Below are 17,127 nucleotides of genomic sequence, written 5' to 3' on the forward strand. Positions count from 1 at the left end.
GGAACCTTGATTTTACGTTCCCAGATTTTACATTTTCTTGCATTATACATTCAATCAAGATAATCCCAACATAGCAGAATCTTATAAAATTTTCATCGATTTTAAATTATCCCACATTTTAAGTTTTACCAGCTTGGTTCCCTGAAAAACGTAAAAATCGAGGTTTCACTGTATTCACTTACTGTATCTACTTACTGTATCTAACATTACTTCTCATATGAAAGATGAGCCAATAGTAAGCAATTAAGCACCTATGCAACCTCTCTGAAACAAGGCAACTTAAATCTCAACATAAAACACATCTGGGAACATATACGAGGTCTGACAATTAAGTTTGCGAACTCATCCTAGAAAAAGGGCTACATACCTCATTGCTGAATTTCACAATGGTCACCTTCGAAGTATTACCCTTAGGAAGCTATGCACCCATGTCAGCACCTAGTCCATGCTTCAAAGCAAATTTGGAACTCTTCTTCTGGAATGGCCATCAGAGTTGTCATCATATTATGTCCTTCCTGAATGTAATCAAAATGTCTTCCTTTCAATCTTTCCTTTCTCTTCAGGTAAAAAAAAAGTGACTGGAGCCATGACTATTTCATCACCAGTGTAAACACAGCCAAAACCATTGTCTTGCCTCTCCAAAACGTCTTGACAAACTTAGACTCCATTTTGCTTTTGTTCATCAATGACCTCCTCCGGGACCATTTTTCCACACACCTTTTATATGCCAACGTTTTCAGTTAGGATTTTGCTAACTGTTGTTCCATCTATCACATTACTTGGTCTGCTTTGCTTCTCACATTCAACCGACAATTTTAATGCACAATTCGATGAAATTTTGCATTGTTTTCGCCAGTTCTGCTTGTTACTGGCTACCCTGGCCTGTATTCATCAGCAAGTCTTTTTCATCCCTCAGAAAAATATTTAATCCAATTGTACACTCCTGTTTCTTCATGCCTAACACTAACATGTCCCTTATTACACTTTCACTCTAGCCAAGTTTAACGAGAAATTTAGTAATGTTTGTTGATTGCTAAATTCAAGCTCCAACATTCTCGCGACGGACCACAAAAACATGCAACACCAATAATGGACGCCACTCCGTAAGACACCGCCACACGTTGACACGAACACAGCTGTGAGACACTGATATACCAAGGTTATGAAACCTTACCGAACTGTTTGCACAGTGCTGCCAAATGTACGAGCATGGTGCCAATTTCACGAACTTAATTGCCAAACCTCATAAATACTTTCCAGAAACAATTACCAATAGAAAGCAGAGGTCAATGTCTTATTTTCATGCAGAATTCCAATCTTCAGCAACAGATGTACTGGAAGTGGAATGTGCTGCAAATACCGTATTAGACATGTATAATGCACACCCTGTCTTTTGATGGGGAAAAGCAACAAACAATTATATCTCGTATACAATGCGCACTACAATTCAGGTTCAAGAAATGGCTTTCTTAGTTGTAGGTCATAAAGCTGTTGCTATGCTGATCAAAAGCGAATGGCATCATACCTATTCAATGAGTCACCTGTTGCTATGGGACCAAGAGGAGAATATCGTCTTGTGTATACAATGAGTCACCAACCCATGCTACCTTCCCCCTCTCCCTACAAAGCTTTCATTTCTGTAGCCACCTTGTTATCCCTTAGTCCGCCGCCATTGCAGATATGCAACAAAAAAAATATGTCCGTTGTCGCCACCGTTGCAGATGTGCAACAAACAGCTTTAGATACAATTATCGAGGGTTTGCCACACTTAAATTTGTATATTGAGGTTGAAACACTGGGAACATGTTTTGCAATAGTGTTTACGAAAATTCCAAAATTCCTCCCCCCCCTTTTCTCGGAATATGTCACGTGTTTCGGCCCCTCAGTTGACAGACACAATAAATGCTTGGTATTTATGATGCTGTTTTCCTCCAAGCTTCCAACGCTGTGATTTAGCACTGATAAGGCACACATTCGTCTTTGTCTTTGGACCTGGTGATCCAGCTGAAGTGGAGGCAGGGGGGGGGGGTCAAGGAGGGGGGTCAAGGAGGGGGGTCAAGGAGGGGTGGGGGATTGGATGAGGTTTGGCGATGTCAGCTTTCTGTCGCCTCTATGCTAGAAATGCAATGAAGCTTGACGATAGACAGAGGCCAGAAGCGTGAGTCTATCCAAAAGTATAGACAAAACAAATGATTGCAAAGGCTCTCTCTCCTCCTCTGTTAGGAAAGGCCTCGCCATAGCCATAATCGTTCTGGGCTGTGAAAGACCGTATCGTATAACAGCTCATCGATCTCCCTAACGCACAATCGTTTCCTTCCGGACATATTTCCACAAAGAGCCGAGTCAACAGGGAAGAAATAGATTCACAGTAGCTACACAAGATGCAAGTGCGAACGAAAAAAAGCAAAAGTTCGGGTTTTCTCCCCAAAGTAGCTGGAGAAGAGGGGGCAAACTCCACATTTTTATGTTTTTTCATTGAAATTTGGGGGATGCAGCACCCGGCTGTAACCCCCCCCCCCCCCAACAGTGGTTGGGGCATCCAAATTTTACATGGTTGCATGCACTGATGTTCTACCTGCAAAACAAAAGTTATCCGAAGTAGATTGGTCCCAAAGTGTCCGAGTTATAACAATTTTATGAATAATATGCAAATAGGCTAAAATTCACTGTTTTCAATAAAAAAACAGTTTTACGTTATGCCTTATTATTCAAATTGTATTGCACTCACAAACATGAATCAAGTTTCACTCTATTGCCGAAGGTCCATTCTTTGAAAAAAAAGCAAAACTTCCGGTTTTCTCCCCAAAGTAGCTGGAGAAGAGGGGCAAACTCCACATTTTTATGTTTTTTTTTCATTGAAATTCGGGGGATGCAGTCCCCACCTGTAACCCCCCCGTGGTTGGGGCATCCAAATTTTACATGGTTGCATGCACTGATGTCCTACCTGTAAAACAAAAGTTATCCGAAGTAGATTGGTCCCATAGTGCCAGAGTTATTACGATTTTTCTCCATTATGTATACGAATTCCAAGCCTCTGCGACACTGGGCTTATTTTCGTCAGACTGCGCGGCGTACTAAGGGTTATTCTGTAGTAGAAGAAAGTGAGATCGAAATTATGTTATGGATTTGCAGCATTCAGAAAATGTGGCGAAAGGTGCATATTTGATTTCTGCCAGAACCGCAACACTTTTCTTATCAAAATGTTCCGTTACAAAGCGAAAAATGATGGGAAATGTACATTTCACTTTTATAGTGCTTTCTTTATTATTATTACTAAGGAAATCCAACCTGGCAATTTGTGTTTGTGCCTGTTGATATGTACGTGTTATACACAGTGACATGGGAAAACATGCATGGTTTAATGTTTGCTGTCTGAATTATTCCATGCATAATACGCACCACAGTGTTTGGGTGCAAAACTTTTGGAAAAAAGTGCACATTATACATGAGTAAATGATTCCCTTGTGGTTCACAGTGAGTGATGTGAACATCAGTTATATCTAAGATTTGAACCTTGACTTTAAAATATGTTATACTAAGGTTTAGACCAGAATAGCAATTATAAAATTTGCCCATCGCTCTTTACAGCCATCTCAAAGTATTACCAAATATTTCAATGTTTTCTTAAAATAATACTTATATTAAGTACATGGCATCAGGAATATATTTGCAAACTAGCAACATTCCACAATATGCACTGAATGAAGACCATAGCAGAGCAAACAAAAAGTAAGGCGGCAATGTAAATAAGCAAATTTTGTCAACAGAAGTCCATGAAATTTTAGCATTCTTATTTTTATGCAAATATATTTTAAAACCTTAACACTTGGAGCAGATGTAAACTATTAGTAATAATTCGTAGGAAAGAAAGAAGATGGTGAATCTTTTTATTACAAATCTAAGTAATTTTCAACATTTTTAACATACCTATATCCACAAACAGCAGCAAATCTCAAAGTACAAAAGGTAAATTATGAATGTCTGCCATACAATAAATTTGTATTAGAGCACAAAACACAAATGTAAAACAGCTTGTCCATCAAAATGAACCAATCTGCCTGACAACTGATGGGTGCATTGCATATTCAGAAACTAGCGTAGGGTAAATAGTTTTATTTTGTTCTCAATAGATGGCGTTACATGAAATGAATGGATTTTGAACAAATATCTTGAGAAGAAAAATTAACATGAGCATAAATATGGTTGAATTAGTGACATTGTGGATTAAAAGATTATATTTTAAGGATATATTAACAAATCTATATAAAAGCAGGCAATACAAAGAGATGTAAAGTCCCATGTCATTAATGATGAATTAATATACATAAAGAAGAATAGGAACTTGCTTTGCTCAATAATTTTCCAGGGTTTCAATGAACCCTAGAAGTTGTAATCAGAAGTGGATGATGGCATTTGTATCTGACTGGTATTCAGAAAGAAACCTTTCCAAAACAACCATCACCAGCATCTGATGATGGTGCTTTTCTCTCAGCCATATTGGCACATAAATGTACTCAAATACATTAAATGTTTTTGGATTGAAAAAAAAAAAAAGGTTCTTCATTCTTTTCATGGAAGAAATCTTACCATGATATGTCAAGACCATTATTATTTTGTTCATGGAAAAGCACAACAGCTTATTCAGTTGTAAAACTTTTATTTCATTATATGATTGACTGAATTTTGTTTTACGTCCACTCTGTATGCACACAAAGGCTAATTGGGACTAGACCTACAATTTAAGCTAGGATCCGAACCACTATGTGCCTCCACCGGGCATCAATATGTAATAATAAGAGTATAACTACAAAAGCAGAAAATGTATACAGGAACTAAAATAGGGGTAAATACGGATACGAGTTGACAGTGGTGTGTCATGTGAATGGGGACTTCAAGAAGTGATTTTTTTTTTTTAGTTCAAACCCCAGTAAAAGGAGGACAGAGAAGCTGAAGTGTGACAGGACAGAAACTGATTGGTCTCTGTGAGTCCTTTTTTTTAAATTTTTTTGGACGAGGGAAACATGCATTTTTCGGACTACACTGTGTTTTGAAAGTCTGATGAGAGGACAAGTGCTGTTGTTAAGTGCAGAAGAAGAAGAATGTTTGTGTTATAGTGCTTCCTTTGTGAAAACCTGTGAGGTGGATAGAACGAGATCATGGTGGATGTGAGTATTTCTCTTTCATTAACTCCTGCTGGAGCTGAGAGACTACGAGGCCCTACCACCGACACACGTAAGTGTTCTGCAAGCAAGGCTAGCTTGCAGCCTCCACAGGTGCAACGTGATGCAGTGCACATGAGGATGAAAAAGTAAGTAAGTCAGACTGCATAGTGGCCAGCAACATCTCCTATTAAGTTAAACAGTGTTGGATAACTTCGCTTTATATAGTTCAAATTAAAATGTGCACAAACTGAACCTCAATCCGGATCTTTTCTTTTCTTTCTTCCTTGGCTAACGGGGGTTTATCATATGGAAAAGAAATGGGTGGGAGAATTTGTAATTATTAATTTTGCTTCTTTAATATATATAGATTGTAGTATAAATTGATAGCTATTTATTTTCATTGCTGACAGAAATAGTACTGGTAAATGGCAGCATCCCTTTTCCAGTGCCTGGTTGGAGTGGTAACGTAGGAGGATCAACCGTGGCAGTCTCATGCCCTGAAAATTCTTCACTACCGCTCTACCCAGCACAATATTTGACAAACACATCTCACAAATTGCAAAAGAAAGTGGGAAATTCCAATAGTCATTTATAGTAGTAGATAACAAGAAAGTAGTTCAAAAAATGGTCCATTCCTAAAGTATTTAATACATATGTGCACTTTTACTGTTGAATTGGTGTTTTCAGTCCACTTTATGCACAGTAAGGCTAATCGGGACTGGACCTACAGATTAAAGTGGGATCCGAACCACTTGTGCCTCCACCGGGTATCGAACCCGGGACACCTTGATTACAAGGCGGCGACACTACCACTGCGCCATCGGGGAGGACCTCACTTTTATTACTACAGGTAATACTCATATATCAAATTCAAGTATAGTTTGTCTAGAAAACAAATCTTGAATTTCTTGCTCGTTCTTTCTCTTCTTTGTTTGTTCAAAAACCTATAACATTTAGTACCCTAATACAAAACCATTGATTTTTTCAGATAAACATTAAATTCCCTGGCTTTTCCAGACTGGTAGGCACCCTGTCTAGATCGTTCACTCACAAGATAGGATAAAGTTACAGTATTGCATTTAATCTTTAAAAAAATTGATATTCAGATGCACTTTGACATGGAATGCCCCATATTCATAAGGTTAGACTTTTGTAGGTGTTTTGTAGATGGAATTCTATGAAAACAATAACCAGGAAGAAATTTAGAACAGAATTTAGCCTATCTAGATTTAAGGGGTATGCCATCTACCAAATCAGAAAATATTCAATTTTGGTGAAACGAAAGACTTGTAAAAAGCACTGACAGCAGAGAGGTTGTTTATTTCAGTAAAATAATAGAGGAGAATAGGGATGGAACCTTATTGACTCTGGACATATACTCAGAAAAGGAAAGTTTCTGATCAAATATGACACCCATGTCCTTCTATACAGCAACCCTATCAACACAATTATTATCCAGGAAGTACTTTGTCATTAATGTGTTTTTCTTTATAGAGAAGGTCATTGTAATACATATTTGAGGGTTAAGTTTTAAGTTCCATATTTCATGTCACTTTATCATGAACTCTAAATTATTTTGCAGAACTGCTACACACAGAAATTTGAAATTATACTACATATTTTCCAATCATCAGCGAACAAAAGAAGGTTTCTACATGAGTCGGACAGATATTCTGGAAGCTTGTCAGATACGGGATGAAGAGAAGTAGTCTGTTGGCTAGCTGGAAACAGTTGCAAACAAGCAGCAGCAGAATTGGAAAATTTGGTGGCACCTTTATTTAGTAAACACTGAACAGCTCCTGTTCCAGCATCCCTAGCAAGCCTCAGCAACCTGGCGGGTTGCAGGTGGGGGATAACAAAAGACAATCAGATATGATGGTTAGCTGTGGCAATGCCAAATAAGCAGTTCCAGACCGAGGCGGCAGTGTCGGCAGGGTCTGGAGAGAGTGGTTTTGGCAAAGCCACGCTTATTAAAACTCCCGGAAAACCCTATGATGACACTGTGACGTGGCGAGAAAGTGCCGCCATTAAAAAAGCACTGCTACTGCTGCCTTGCAAGAAGGGGAGGGACCCCTAAGGGCTAATGGAAGGAAACACTGACAGAAAACCGAGCCGCAGGAAGGGCTCCCAAGACAAGTTACAGCCAACCCACCTAGGGGAGTAAACCCTACACAAATCCTAGACCTCCAGGTTGGGGGTTGGGTATAGGGTTAACTCCCTTACCCTGTAAAAGAACGCATGGTTGCGGATACCTTAAGATTGCCTTGGATGCAATCGGATAACTTGGAGACGACCTGGCGAGAGATAAAGGGCTAATAAGATGGAAAATGGATATTGTTTTAGCAACTTGGAATGTGAGGACTTAAAGAGACCAGGAAAGTTGAAAGAAATAAGGGATGAAATGGACCAAGTATGGAGTGAATATAGCAGAACTGCTAGAAACACAAAGAATGATAGTGTCTGGGAATCATATCCTGATGTACAGTGGAGGAGATACAAGTAATAATGGTACTGGATTCCTACTCCAAAAGTCTATGAAGTCAAATGCAATTAAATTCACTGCATCAATGAAAGGATGTGGGACATAGAGCAAAATTATTTAATATTACAGAGTTTTGTGGGCTCAAAACAACGTATATATTAGATATATCTTCAACAAATTAGATGTAAGAAGTAACATCTTGCTTGAGTAGACTTAAACAAATGTGCACTTGCTGATGAGGTGCTAATAGAGCACGCCAAGACATGATAAATACTTTCCGAAGAAGCTAGTCTAATTACAAATTAATCAAAGACTAAATATCTGAAATGTTCAAGAAAACCATCAGGAAATCAGGATATTTTTAACAGAAGAGACAGAAACAACATATAATATATAATAATATAATTTAAATATCTTGGAGTAATAGTAAACAACCATAAGGAATGGAGGAATTAAAGGAGAGAGTTACTGCAAGTAACAAAGCATATTATGCACATAAATTCCAATTTACGTTAAAATCGTTATTAAAATATTACAAGTTGAGACTGTATAATACAGAATGCTGATCGGGGCATATCTGACCGATTTGACAACACTGCTGCCATGTGTGTAGTTGCGCCAGAACCTTGAAACCAGTGTTGTGTCTGAGCTTGCAGTTGCCGGAGTGTTGTGTTCGTGCTAGTGAAATGCCGCCGAAAATTAACCGTTATTGGGAAGGGTACATCAGGGCTCTTTTCCATGCAAATTTTTCGTACAACCGAATAGTGAAACAGTGTCGGTAAAATGGTTTAACCATCGGAGTGACCCCAGCTAAAGATATCGTGTCCAGGCAAACACAAATGGTGTTCATGCAGAAATATTCACCAACAAAAGGGGCCCGTTCAAGGTTGCCAGAGGTGCTAGGTGGAATTTGGCAAATTGCAGTCGAGGAGAATCCACCACCCCAATGTGATATGACCCAGAGGTTCAATGTGGCGCAGTCCACTGTCGTTGTCACCTTGGCCTGTGGTGCGTACGTAAGAGCCGGGTTCACAACCTCCCCTGCGCCACATTGAAGAATGCAAGACCAATTGCCGCAAACTGTACGAAAGACACTTGGCAGGGTCAAAATGGAGACAGTTGTCACAATGGATGAGGCCTACATTTATCCCATGCGTAATAGTAACATTAGGGCATTTACGTACCGTGACACCTCTGACAAGGGACGTACCGAGTTTTACCACCAGTGTCGAGAAAGTTTCCCATAGGGAATCGTGATTGTCACTGGATACGGTTACAAGGGAAGTTAGAGAAAAACATAAAGGTAAATGCTGCCTACTTCCAGGAATCCATTATGGCCCCAATCTATCAGACAGACATGTGTCGTTTGTACGGAGCCAAAAAGAACCAGGTGTGGATCCACATGGACAAAGCATCCAGCCACACCGTTAGATCATCCCTCTGGTTTTTCAGGACATGGAGCACGAAACAGGAATCCATGTTATTCCCTTTCATGACATTCCTGTCAAAGGCCCTGATGTCAGTCAAATGGATTTCTGCGCATTTGGACTGTTAAAACGACATCTACAACATCACCGCCACTGCACCCTCACTGGGAAAGCCTATAAGGAGGAATGGGATAGAATTCCTATGCATGTGCTCCAATGTAGTTTGTTTCAGTGGAAATTGCGATGTCGGGCGATAGTCCATAATGCTGGTGGTTCAATAGAATACAACCGGTGGTGGCGGCACGGCTTTTCATAGGGTAAGTACACTTTACATATTGGTCGGATATAACCCAATCAACCTCTGTATCATTATAAAGCCGGTGGTGACCTGTGGTTCTGAAACCTGGGTATTAACTGAACAAACTCTTTCTTTCACAATATTATAAGAGATTGCTGTCAGACTTGTGATTTCCTCCGTAATGAATGACGATGAAAAAGACCACTCCCCTCTTAAATAATTGACTGTGCTGGATTTTTGTCACAAGAGTGCAGTCAGTGAGAAGTGAGTGATAGCATTTCGTCTTTGTGGTTCATGTTCATGTGCACGTTGCTGAAAAAATGAAAAAGTTTGCAGTAATTTGAGCTGTTGCCATGTTTAGATTTCGTCACCGCAAAACACAAAAAGGTAGGGTTAGTTCGAGCCCAAAAGAGAACTTGACTAGTGAACTCGTAGTTTGAAAGATGGAAAGACTTGCAGCGTGACAGATCATCGAGAGGTGGCTTCTGCGGCAAGTTTTTAAGGATACAGACAGGTGGAATGAAGAGGAAGTGCTAATCAGAAGTTGAAGAATATAAGTGCTCAGTGATTTTGATAGTGAGTCTTGTTTAAATGTTGAGAGCTCTCAATACAGTATATCCCCTTATTAGCGTCAGTCATTATAAAGTTAAAAGTACAGTGCTGAACTACATAACCATGAGTAATATTTTCCAATGCGTTATATTAGCTTCTATCTTGTGTTAGTGCTTAAGTATGATTACATTTTTGAATTTTCACTGAGACAATCAGGGCATTCTCTGTAAATTCCTGTATCTGGACCTTTCCGCTAAATCAGGTGAAGGAGACTTATGTTTTTTGTTATTTAGAAATTCCGAAATTAAAGTTTGTAAAAGGTTACTTTTATTTCTGCCTTACACAGTAAATCAGGTTTCGTGAAAAACTGAAAATCCTGTTCATAGCTTGAACAAAAGAAGTAAGCTTATTCTTAAACAAAATACAAAATGCAACATACGAGGGGCGTTCAAGTCAATCGGGGACTTATTTTTTTTTCCAGGTTTAAATAGACGCCTAGGCTGGAGGTTTTGTATGCAGTAGGAACTGGCAACTGTGTGCTGTTACTGGTAGGCGGCGCTTATTTCCCACGCTTCTGCATAGACCGTTATTCAAGATGGCGGACAACAGTGTGGACGTCTACATGGAACAGCGTGTTGTGATGAAGTTTTTTAGTGAACGAGGACAGAAAACCTGCTGAAATTTACAGAAGACTTCAGGCTCAGTACGGTGATGAGACACTCTGTCGCAGTAAGACATTTGAATGGTGTAAGCGCTTCAAAGATGGCCGTATCTTTATTACTGACAATCCCGGTCGTGGTGGATCACAGCCCACGCCAGTCATTCCTGGGAACATTCAGCGGGTGGAGCAGCTGATCCTGGACAATCGTCGCACAACCTGTCGTGAAATTCCAAGTATCAATACTATACTATCAACAGTGAGTATTACTGCAGTGTTCTGCGTGATGTGCATAAGAGTTTATGGAAGAAACGTCCGGGTTTCATCACAAAGGGTGTTCTCTTTTTCCAAGACAATGCACAACAGCATACCGATCAACGCACATTCCAAACATTCCAGGAAATCGGCTGGGAGATATTACCACACACCCCAATAGTCCTGACTTAGCGCCAAGTGATTTTCACATGTTTGGAACCCTGAAGGAATTCCTTCGAGGAAAACATTTCAACACTGGTGATGAAGTGAAGAATGCTGTCCTACAATGGTTCCGCTGTAATGATAAATCTTTCTATGCCGAAGCATTCCAGTCGTTACTTAAACGCTGGGATAAGTGTATAACTGTAGCAGGAGGTTATGTGGAAAAATAAATCCAGTTACCACACTTTGAAATTTGTTCTTCTATTTGTTTTAAAAAAAAGTCCCCGATTGACTTGAATGACCCTCGTAGTACGTTATATTATTAGTCTTTTAGCATCAGGTCCTTAAAAATGCATAATACACTATTTTATAATTAGTGCATCTATTTCTAGTACTTCCTTTTCTGAAACAATTGTCCAAAGCAAAACCAATGTTTCAGAGTTCTCAATAACTTTGCAAAACAAAATTCCCTGAATTTTCCAGGTTTCCCAAATATTTCTAAATAATTTTCTACATAATGATTTGACAAACTAATAAATATTATTTCTTCAACTTTGCATGTTAATCAAACTAAACGAGTTTATTCAGCATTGTTGAAAATAAATAATGAAATAAAATAACATTCTTATATGAAATATTCCCATGTCTTGGAGAAAAGCATTTAATTTCCCAAACCTTTATAGGTTTTCAACATTTGTACAAAATTCCCTGAGTTCTCCAGGTCCCTGTGTTTATGCTGTTATTGAATTGGTTACTTATATTGCCTTTCTAAATCTTTTAAGTTAATCGTTCATATGATGATGAATGCTGATTAACTGAAATTGATGAAAGAAGAAACACAATGGAATCCCACATTCTTGCTGGGATTTGAACGCAAAAGTTGCATTGCCTAGAGCATGAATCAGTGTACTTGGCCACCAAGGTATTCGTATGTTATAATTTGTTTATTTTGTGTTACTTTTATGCCACTTTTCACTAATCACAATGAATTATCATATATGGTATAACAACAAAAGTACAAGTAATAAATACACATTAATTTTTTTTATAACAACCAGCCAAATTAAAAATTCAATTTTGATCCATGTCTCCATGTCCACAATTTAAGAAACTAAATGAAGTCACATAACCAATGACAGTCTAAAATTTAACAAAAGAAAATACAATACTTACAAGGATTCCTGACCAACATATCAACTATCAAAGCATCTTCTATGGAATAAAATCCTCTTACAACCAATCGGGCTAATTGTTTCAAACTGCTTGGAACTTCCGTCAACAGATTCGAGTCCATCCTATTGGCCCTTCCTACATCTTTTGGGTATTATCTAGAACAAATTAATTGCTTCATTAGAACCTTACAGAAATTGACACAAGACAAGAGATAAAATAACTAGAATATTGCCTAAAAATTCAGTGTGTTTGTAACTACACATACAGTATTTTATCCCTGGCTTTTTCCTACCTTACAAGCCATGTATTGGTAGTCCATGCACACTGACATGAAGTAAGATGACACCAAATTAGTTTTGGGTAACAGTTAGAATCCTGGACAGATACCTGAACAATGAACCAGGACTTGATCACATCCCAATTCAATCACTTACCACAGGAAGCTTCTAAACTCATCCCATGTTCATTTTTTTTAAATCAACGTATTTGTTTTGAAAATTTGAAGATCTTTTCAAGTAAGGATCTTGAAATGGGCTTGTCATATGAGTAGCATTTCACATTCAGCTAATTAATGGCAATGAAAAATACATGCAACTCTGAATTCATACTAGACACTAACAAATGAATCAATCTTTATGCATGTCAACAGTTCGGCATGTTTATTATTGTTTCTTGATAAGCACTGATTTTTACATTGAAAGTACAAGAGCACAAAGAGGTAATTTTAAAAACAATATTTTACCTTTAATCCCCCTACTGTACTGGTATAGTTGTGTACAATGACAAAGAATTCTCCACTTTTTCCCATTATACGACCTGAAAATAAATTTGTATGTATTTGCATAAATATACCAATAGAAAAAATATTTTTCAAATATCCCTTGCCTTTCATGTTTCTTTATTATTTCATCAATAATTTCTGCTGTTATTCACAATCTGTCATGACGAAATGGTATTTGACATGCACAAGAGATTACAAAAACCTGTAAATACAACCAGTTCAGAGTGACTTGGAAAACAAATATTTTGTTTTATGTACTACTGATGTACATAGTGTAAAATGTTACACAACTGCAATACAGAATAAAGAAATTTTGTGCAATCAATCATGATGCAGATCTTGTTATGCAATTTCTGGTTGCAAATGTACAATGGTATGAACAAATGTAAAATTAATACAGAGGACTATCAAATCAAAACAAACACTCTCTCATATTAGAATTCAAATAATTATATTCTATATTGTAACACTGTTAAGTCTTGTTTCCATGTTAATAAAATATTAGAATGCTGACCAAGGCAACATTTATTGTATAAAAAATATACACTAAAAACGCAATGTTTCCACCTTCTAACAGGATCTTCTTCAGGCGAAGATTCACAATCAATCACAATAAATGTTACGTTTTTAGCTGTTTAGTTATCTTGCTGGCAGCATTCCTGCACTGATCCGAAAACCAAGGATTATCTATTACAGAATGGGACAGTGAGCACATCCTCTATTGACTTGAGGGAACACTTTTCTTAGGCCTTATAAACAACAGGCTATACTACACCCCAGTACAATCAGAACCATCTGGCTGGGGAAGACAACACACTTGAACTGTGAGGAACTATCTATCAATATGCATATCGATATTTAAGCTTGATACTTGAGAAGCAAATCTTCATTTAATGTATTAAATAAAAGAATCAATAATTAAAAATGTTGCATCTTGTCTTGTATTGTGCAAAGGAAATACCTAGAAAATATCCTAATTTATTGTACATGTACTTAATATATATGATATTGAGTCATTTTCTGGTTTTCATAAAATTCAATACAAGAAACATTTTAATTCTTACACTAGAAATCTTATAAATATGGAGAAACTAGTACTCACTTTTATCTGCGAAGCTGTTTTTTCTTTTTCGATTAATTTCAGTGGCCACTGCGCATGCCAAGCAACAGTACAGCAACTTCCAACAAGGATGGTGGCAGTGGCCACTGAAATTAATCGAAGAAGATAAAACAGATTCGTGGATAAAAGTGAATACTAGTTTCTCAGTATTTATATACTACCGTGTCTCTATTTACCCAATTATGAATAAAAATCTTACTTAATTACAATTATGGCAATTGATTTGAGAATTGTTTATTTATACTGGAGTTTAATAATTGCAACTCATGTGATATGCAATGAGATTAACAACAGGACCGTCATATCTTCCCCTCGAACTAAAATAACAAACTGCCCATAATGCAGTACATTTACCACAGAAGAAATATTATACTCTGGAGTTACAATGAAAATTCATCGTATGCAAATATAGAGGAAGAATGTTTATTTGTAAGAATTTGTAACATTAACCATACAAGTGTTTTTCTTGTTTCATCATAAGGCCACGATGGCTCAGTCGGTAATGCATCTGACTACCATGCTAAAGGTCCCAGGTTCGATCCCCGGCCGCTTCAAATCCGGGAACTTTTCTAACAATGGAAGCGGCTCCAGCACCACCCAGCGTCAAATAACATGGGTACCTGGGGGAAACCCTGGGGGGTAAAGGCGGTCAGGGGCGTGATGCTGATCACATCACCCCCACTCACGACCGGATCAAGAAAGTATGGGGCGTTACCCCCACACTCCCTATACACCTTCATGGCATGGTGCTATGCACAGGGAAGCACTTTACCTGTACCTTTTATAAATTTACCTTGCACATTGTCTTCTGCCCATCTGACATTAAAAATCATTCACTTTTCCAAAATGTTGTAAATATGCCTAGGTTTTTCTTGAGCAAATTAAAACAAGTGTTCATGTGTGCAGGTAAGAAACATGTAGAAGTTTCTACACTTTCTTAGATCGATAAAACTCAACCAGCCTGCTTTGGGAATACTTTGAGGATGGTATGCAATCAATAGCAAAGAGCGTATATAAGAAGCAGCCTCAAATGTCGAAAAACCCATATATCAAAGTGTATCACATGCGAGGTCCATCCACCTTCGGTAAAGTGCCAAAACTACTTCCAGTAGTACGCAAGAGGATGATTCTGATTGGCTCTAAATTTTCAAATGTGATTGGCTGATACTTTTTCTTCAAAATGGCACTTGCTGGAGCATTGGGTCACGATCAGCCGTGGATGGTGGTTCTGAATTAGGTGAAGGGCTAGTAGGAAGATGGGGGAATAGAGAAAATTAGATCAATAGTTACACATAGTACTTAATAGAAAATGGTTATAGTGGTTTATTTTGTTAGAACCACATTTTCTAATACATATGTATAACTATTGATTTAATTTTCTCTATTATCCCAATTTATTCCTACTAGAACCACCACTTGTCACAATCGTTGCTACTGCAAAAGGACAGCTGCACTTGCGTTGTTTATTAGCTGGCGCTGCAGATTGACAATTTACATTTTTTGTGCTCAAAATTTGTTTCAATACAGGTCGAAATATGTATCGTACTCATATACCCGACGATAAAAGAAGTAGTAGGCGAATTCAATCACAATTTATATTCGCATTGTTCTCCACACCACAACGATAATGAATTGAAATTCAAACATCAATAACTAGAGTTTAGCACCTCCTTCGAATCAACACAACAGAATTCCATTCCTCTAAACAATACACAACATTAGAAAATTCATAATCTACATTCACTTTTGAAATTACAAATTTAAAACAGGCGATATAGATAAAATTTTATTCTACATTTGAAATATACTCTAAATTCGTAAAAAATTACCATCATTCGTATATAATTGCTGTATAACAATTTACGGTCCGAGATCCATATGCAAAGTAATTTTGTAAATGTTTACGTACAGGAGTATGAGGAAAGATCTTGTAGCATGGCTGTATATAAGGAAAGGGTAAAATAAATCCAAACGTCTCCCATTGCTTTAATAAACATTTTGCTTTAATCGTATAATCGCATCAACAGTTCATCAAATCATTTTGAAAATATAACTTTGAATGGTGTACAATAATTTTATTTTATTCATATCTTCAGAATAAGTAGAACAGTATTCATTACGTTCAAAATAAACTGTAAAATAGCAAAATTTTAGTAAGCGCACATAGATATTTTGAATTTGGTTTTAAAATTTTGGGTGCATCAGCACTTAGGCTCAGTGGCGGCTGGTGGCTACTATGATGGGTAGTGCCGTGATCAAGAAATCGAAAAAAAGAAAACCCTCACATTGCCCCTCCCCCACTTGACCCCTCCATGTGGTTGAGGCACTTGTCAAGATGTTTAACTTTTAATTTATCCTCGTTTGGAAGACAGTGTGTGTGATAAGTTACAATGCACTAATACGATTAATCTTCACTCGCTAATCTATATTTTATACACTACAGGACACTTCCCTAAAAACATAACAGGAGGAAGGGAAAAACAAATCCTCTCCCCTTTTCCTCCCCCAATGCACACATATTCCAACTAGACGTCGAAAATATTCTAGACATTTGTTGTAAAAGAAATGTCAAAGGAAACGTGTATCACCATAGGATTTTTTAGTTTATACGTAAAAAATAAAAAAGTCTAGATGGCCCTTCGGACGCATCTATCTTTTATCTAAATGTTAATTTAACTTTGGATAAATACTACATTCGTTTTTTCAAAAGTAGTCAGAAAAGTAGATAATACCTTTCTCACGAATAACTTTCCAACAGGTTTACAAGTCAATCTACAACCCTCTGCACATGTGTCAACTTAGTTAGGTCAGCTTTTGGACGTCTCGGATCATTGCCTCGCAAGGGAACGAAACAGCTGGTGATGCCGCGTGGAGGCTGGGGTGGTCGTCAACTTGACCGATTGAAGATTCAAATCGCCTTGTATGTAAATTATAAATGTATTCATTTAACAATACTTTGGTGAGGTATGAGTTTCTTCTGAGGGTAGTGGCATGGCATGGCAGCTCTGCTCTTTGAGCCGCCGCTCCTTAGGCTATTTTGCACCCGTCACATTATAC

General features: G+C 37.8%; 1 protein-coding gene across 2 annotated transcripts in view; it reads right to left on the reverse strand.

Moving 5' to 3' along the window:
* The window catches only part of TfIIEalpha (transcription factor IIEalpha), a 57,394-nt gene that overhangs the window by 36,609 nt on the left and 3,658 nt on the right, over positions 1-17,127 (reverse strand). Inside the window, exons 2-3 of one of the 2 annotated variants that reach the window (XM_083140498.1) lie at positions 12,912-12,985; positions 12,170-12,324 (exon numbers count right to left, since the gene is read on the reverse strand). In XM_083140498.1, the coding sequence (XP_082996624.1) occupies positions 12,170-12,290 (121 nt within the window). In that variant the 5' untranslated portion in view covers positions 12,291-12,324; positions 12,912-12,985. The remainder of the gene's footprint in view (positions 1-12,169; positions 12,325-12,911; positions 12,986-17,127) is intronic. The other variant, XM_083140497.1, reaches the window with a different exon arrangement.

The sequence above is a fragment of the Lepisma saccharinum genome, chromosome 18 (genome assembly GCF_977018435.1).
Source record: "Lepisma saccharinum chromosome 18, izLepSacc3.1, whole genome shotgun sequence".
Classification (NCBI taxonomy): domain Eukaryota; kingdom Metazoa; phylum Arthropoda; class Insecta; order Zygentoma; family Lepismatidae; genus Lepisma; species Lepisma saccharinum.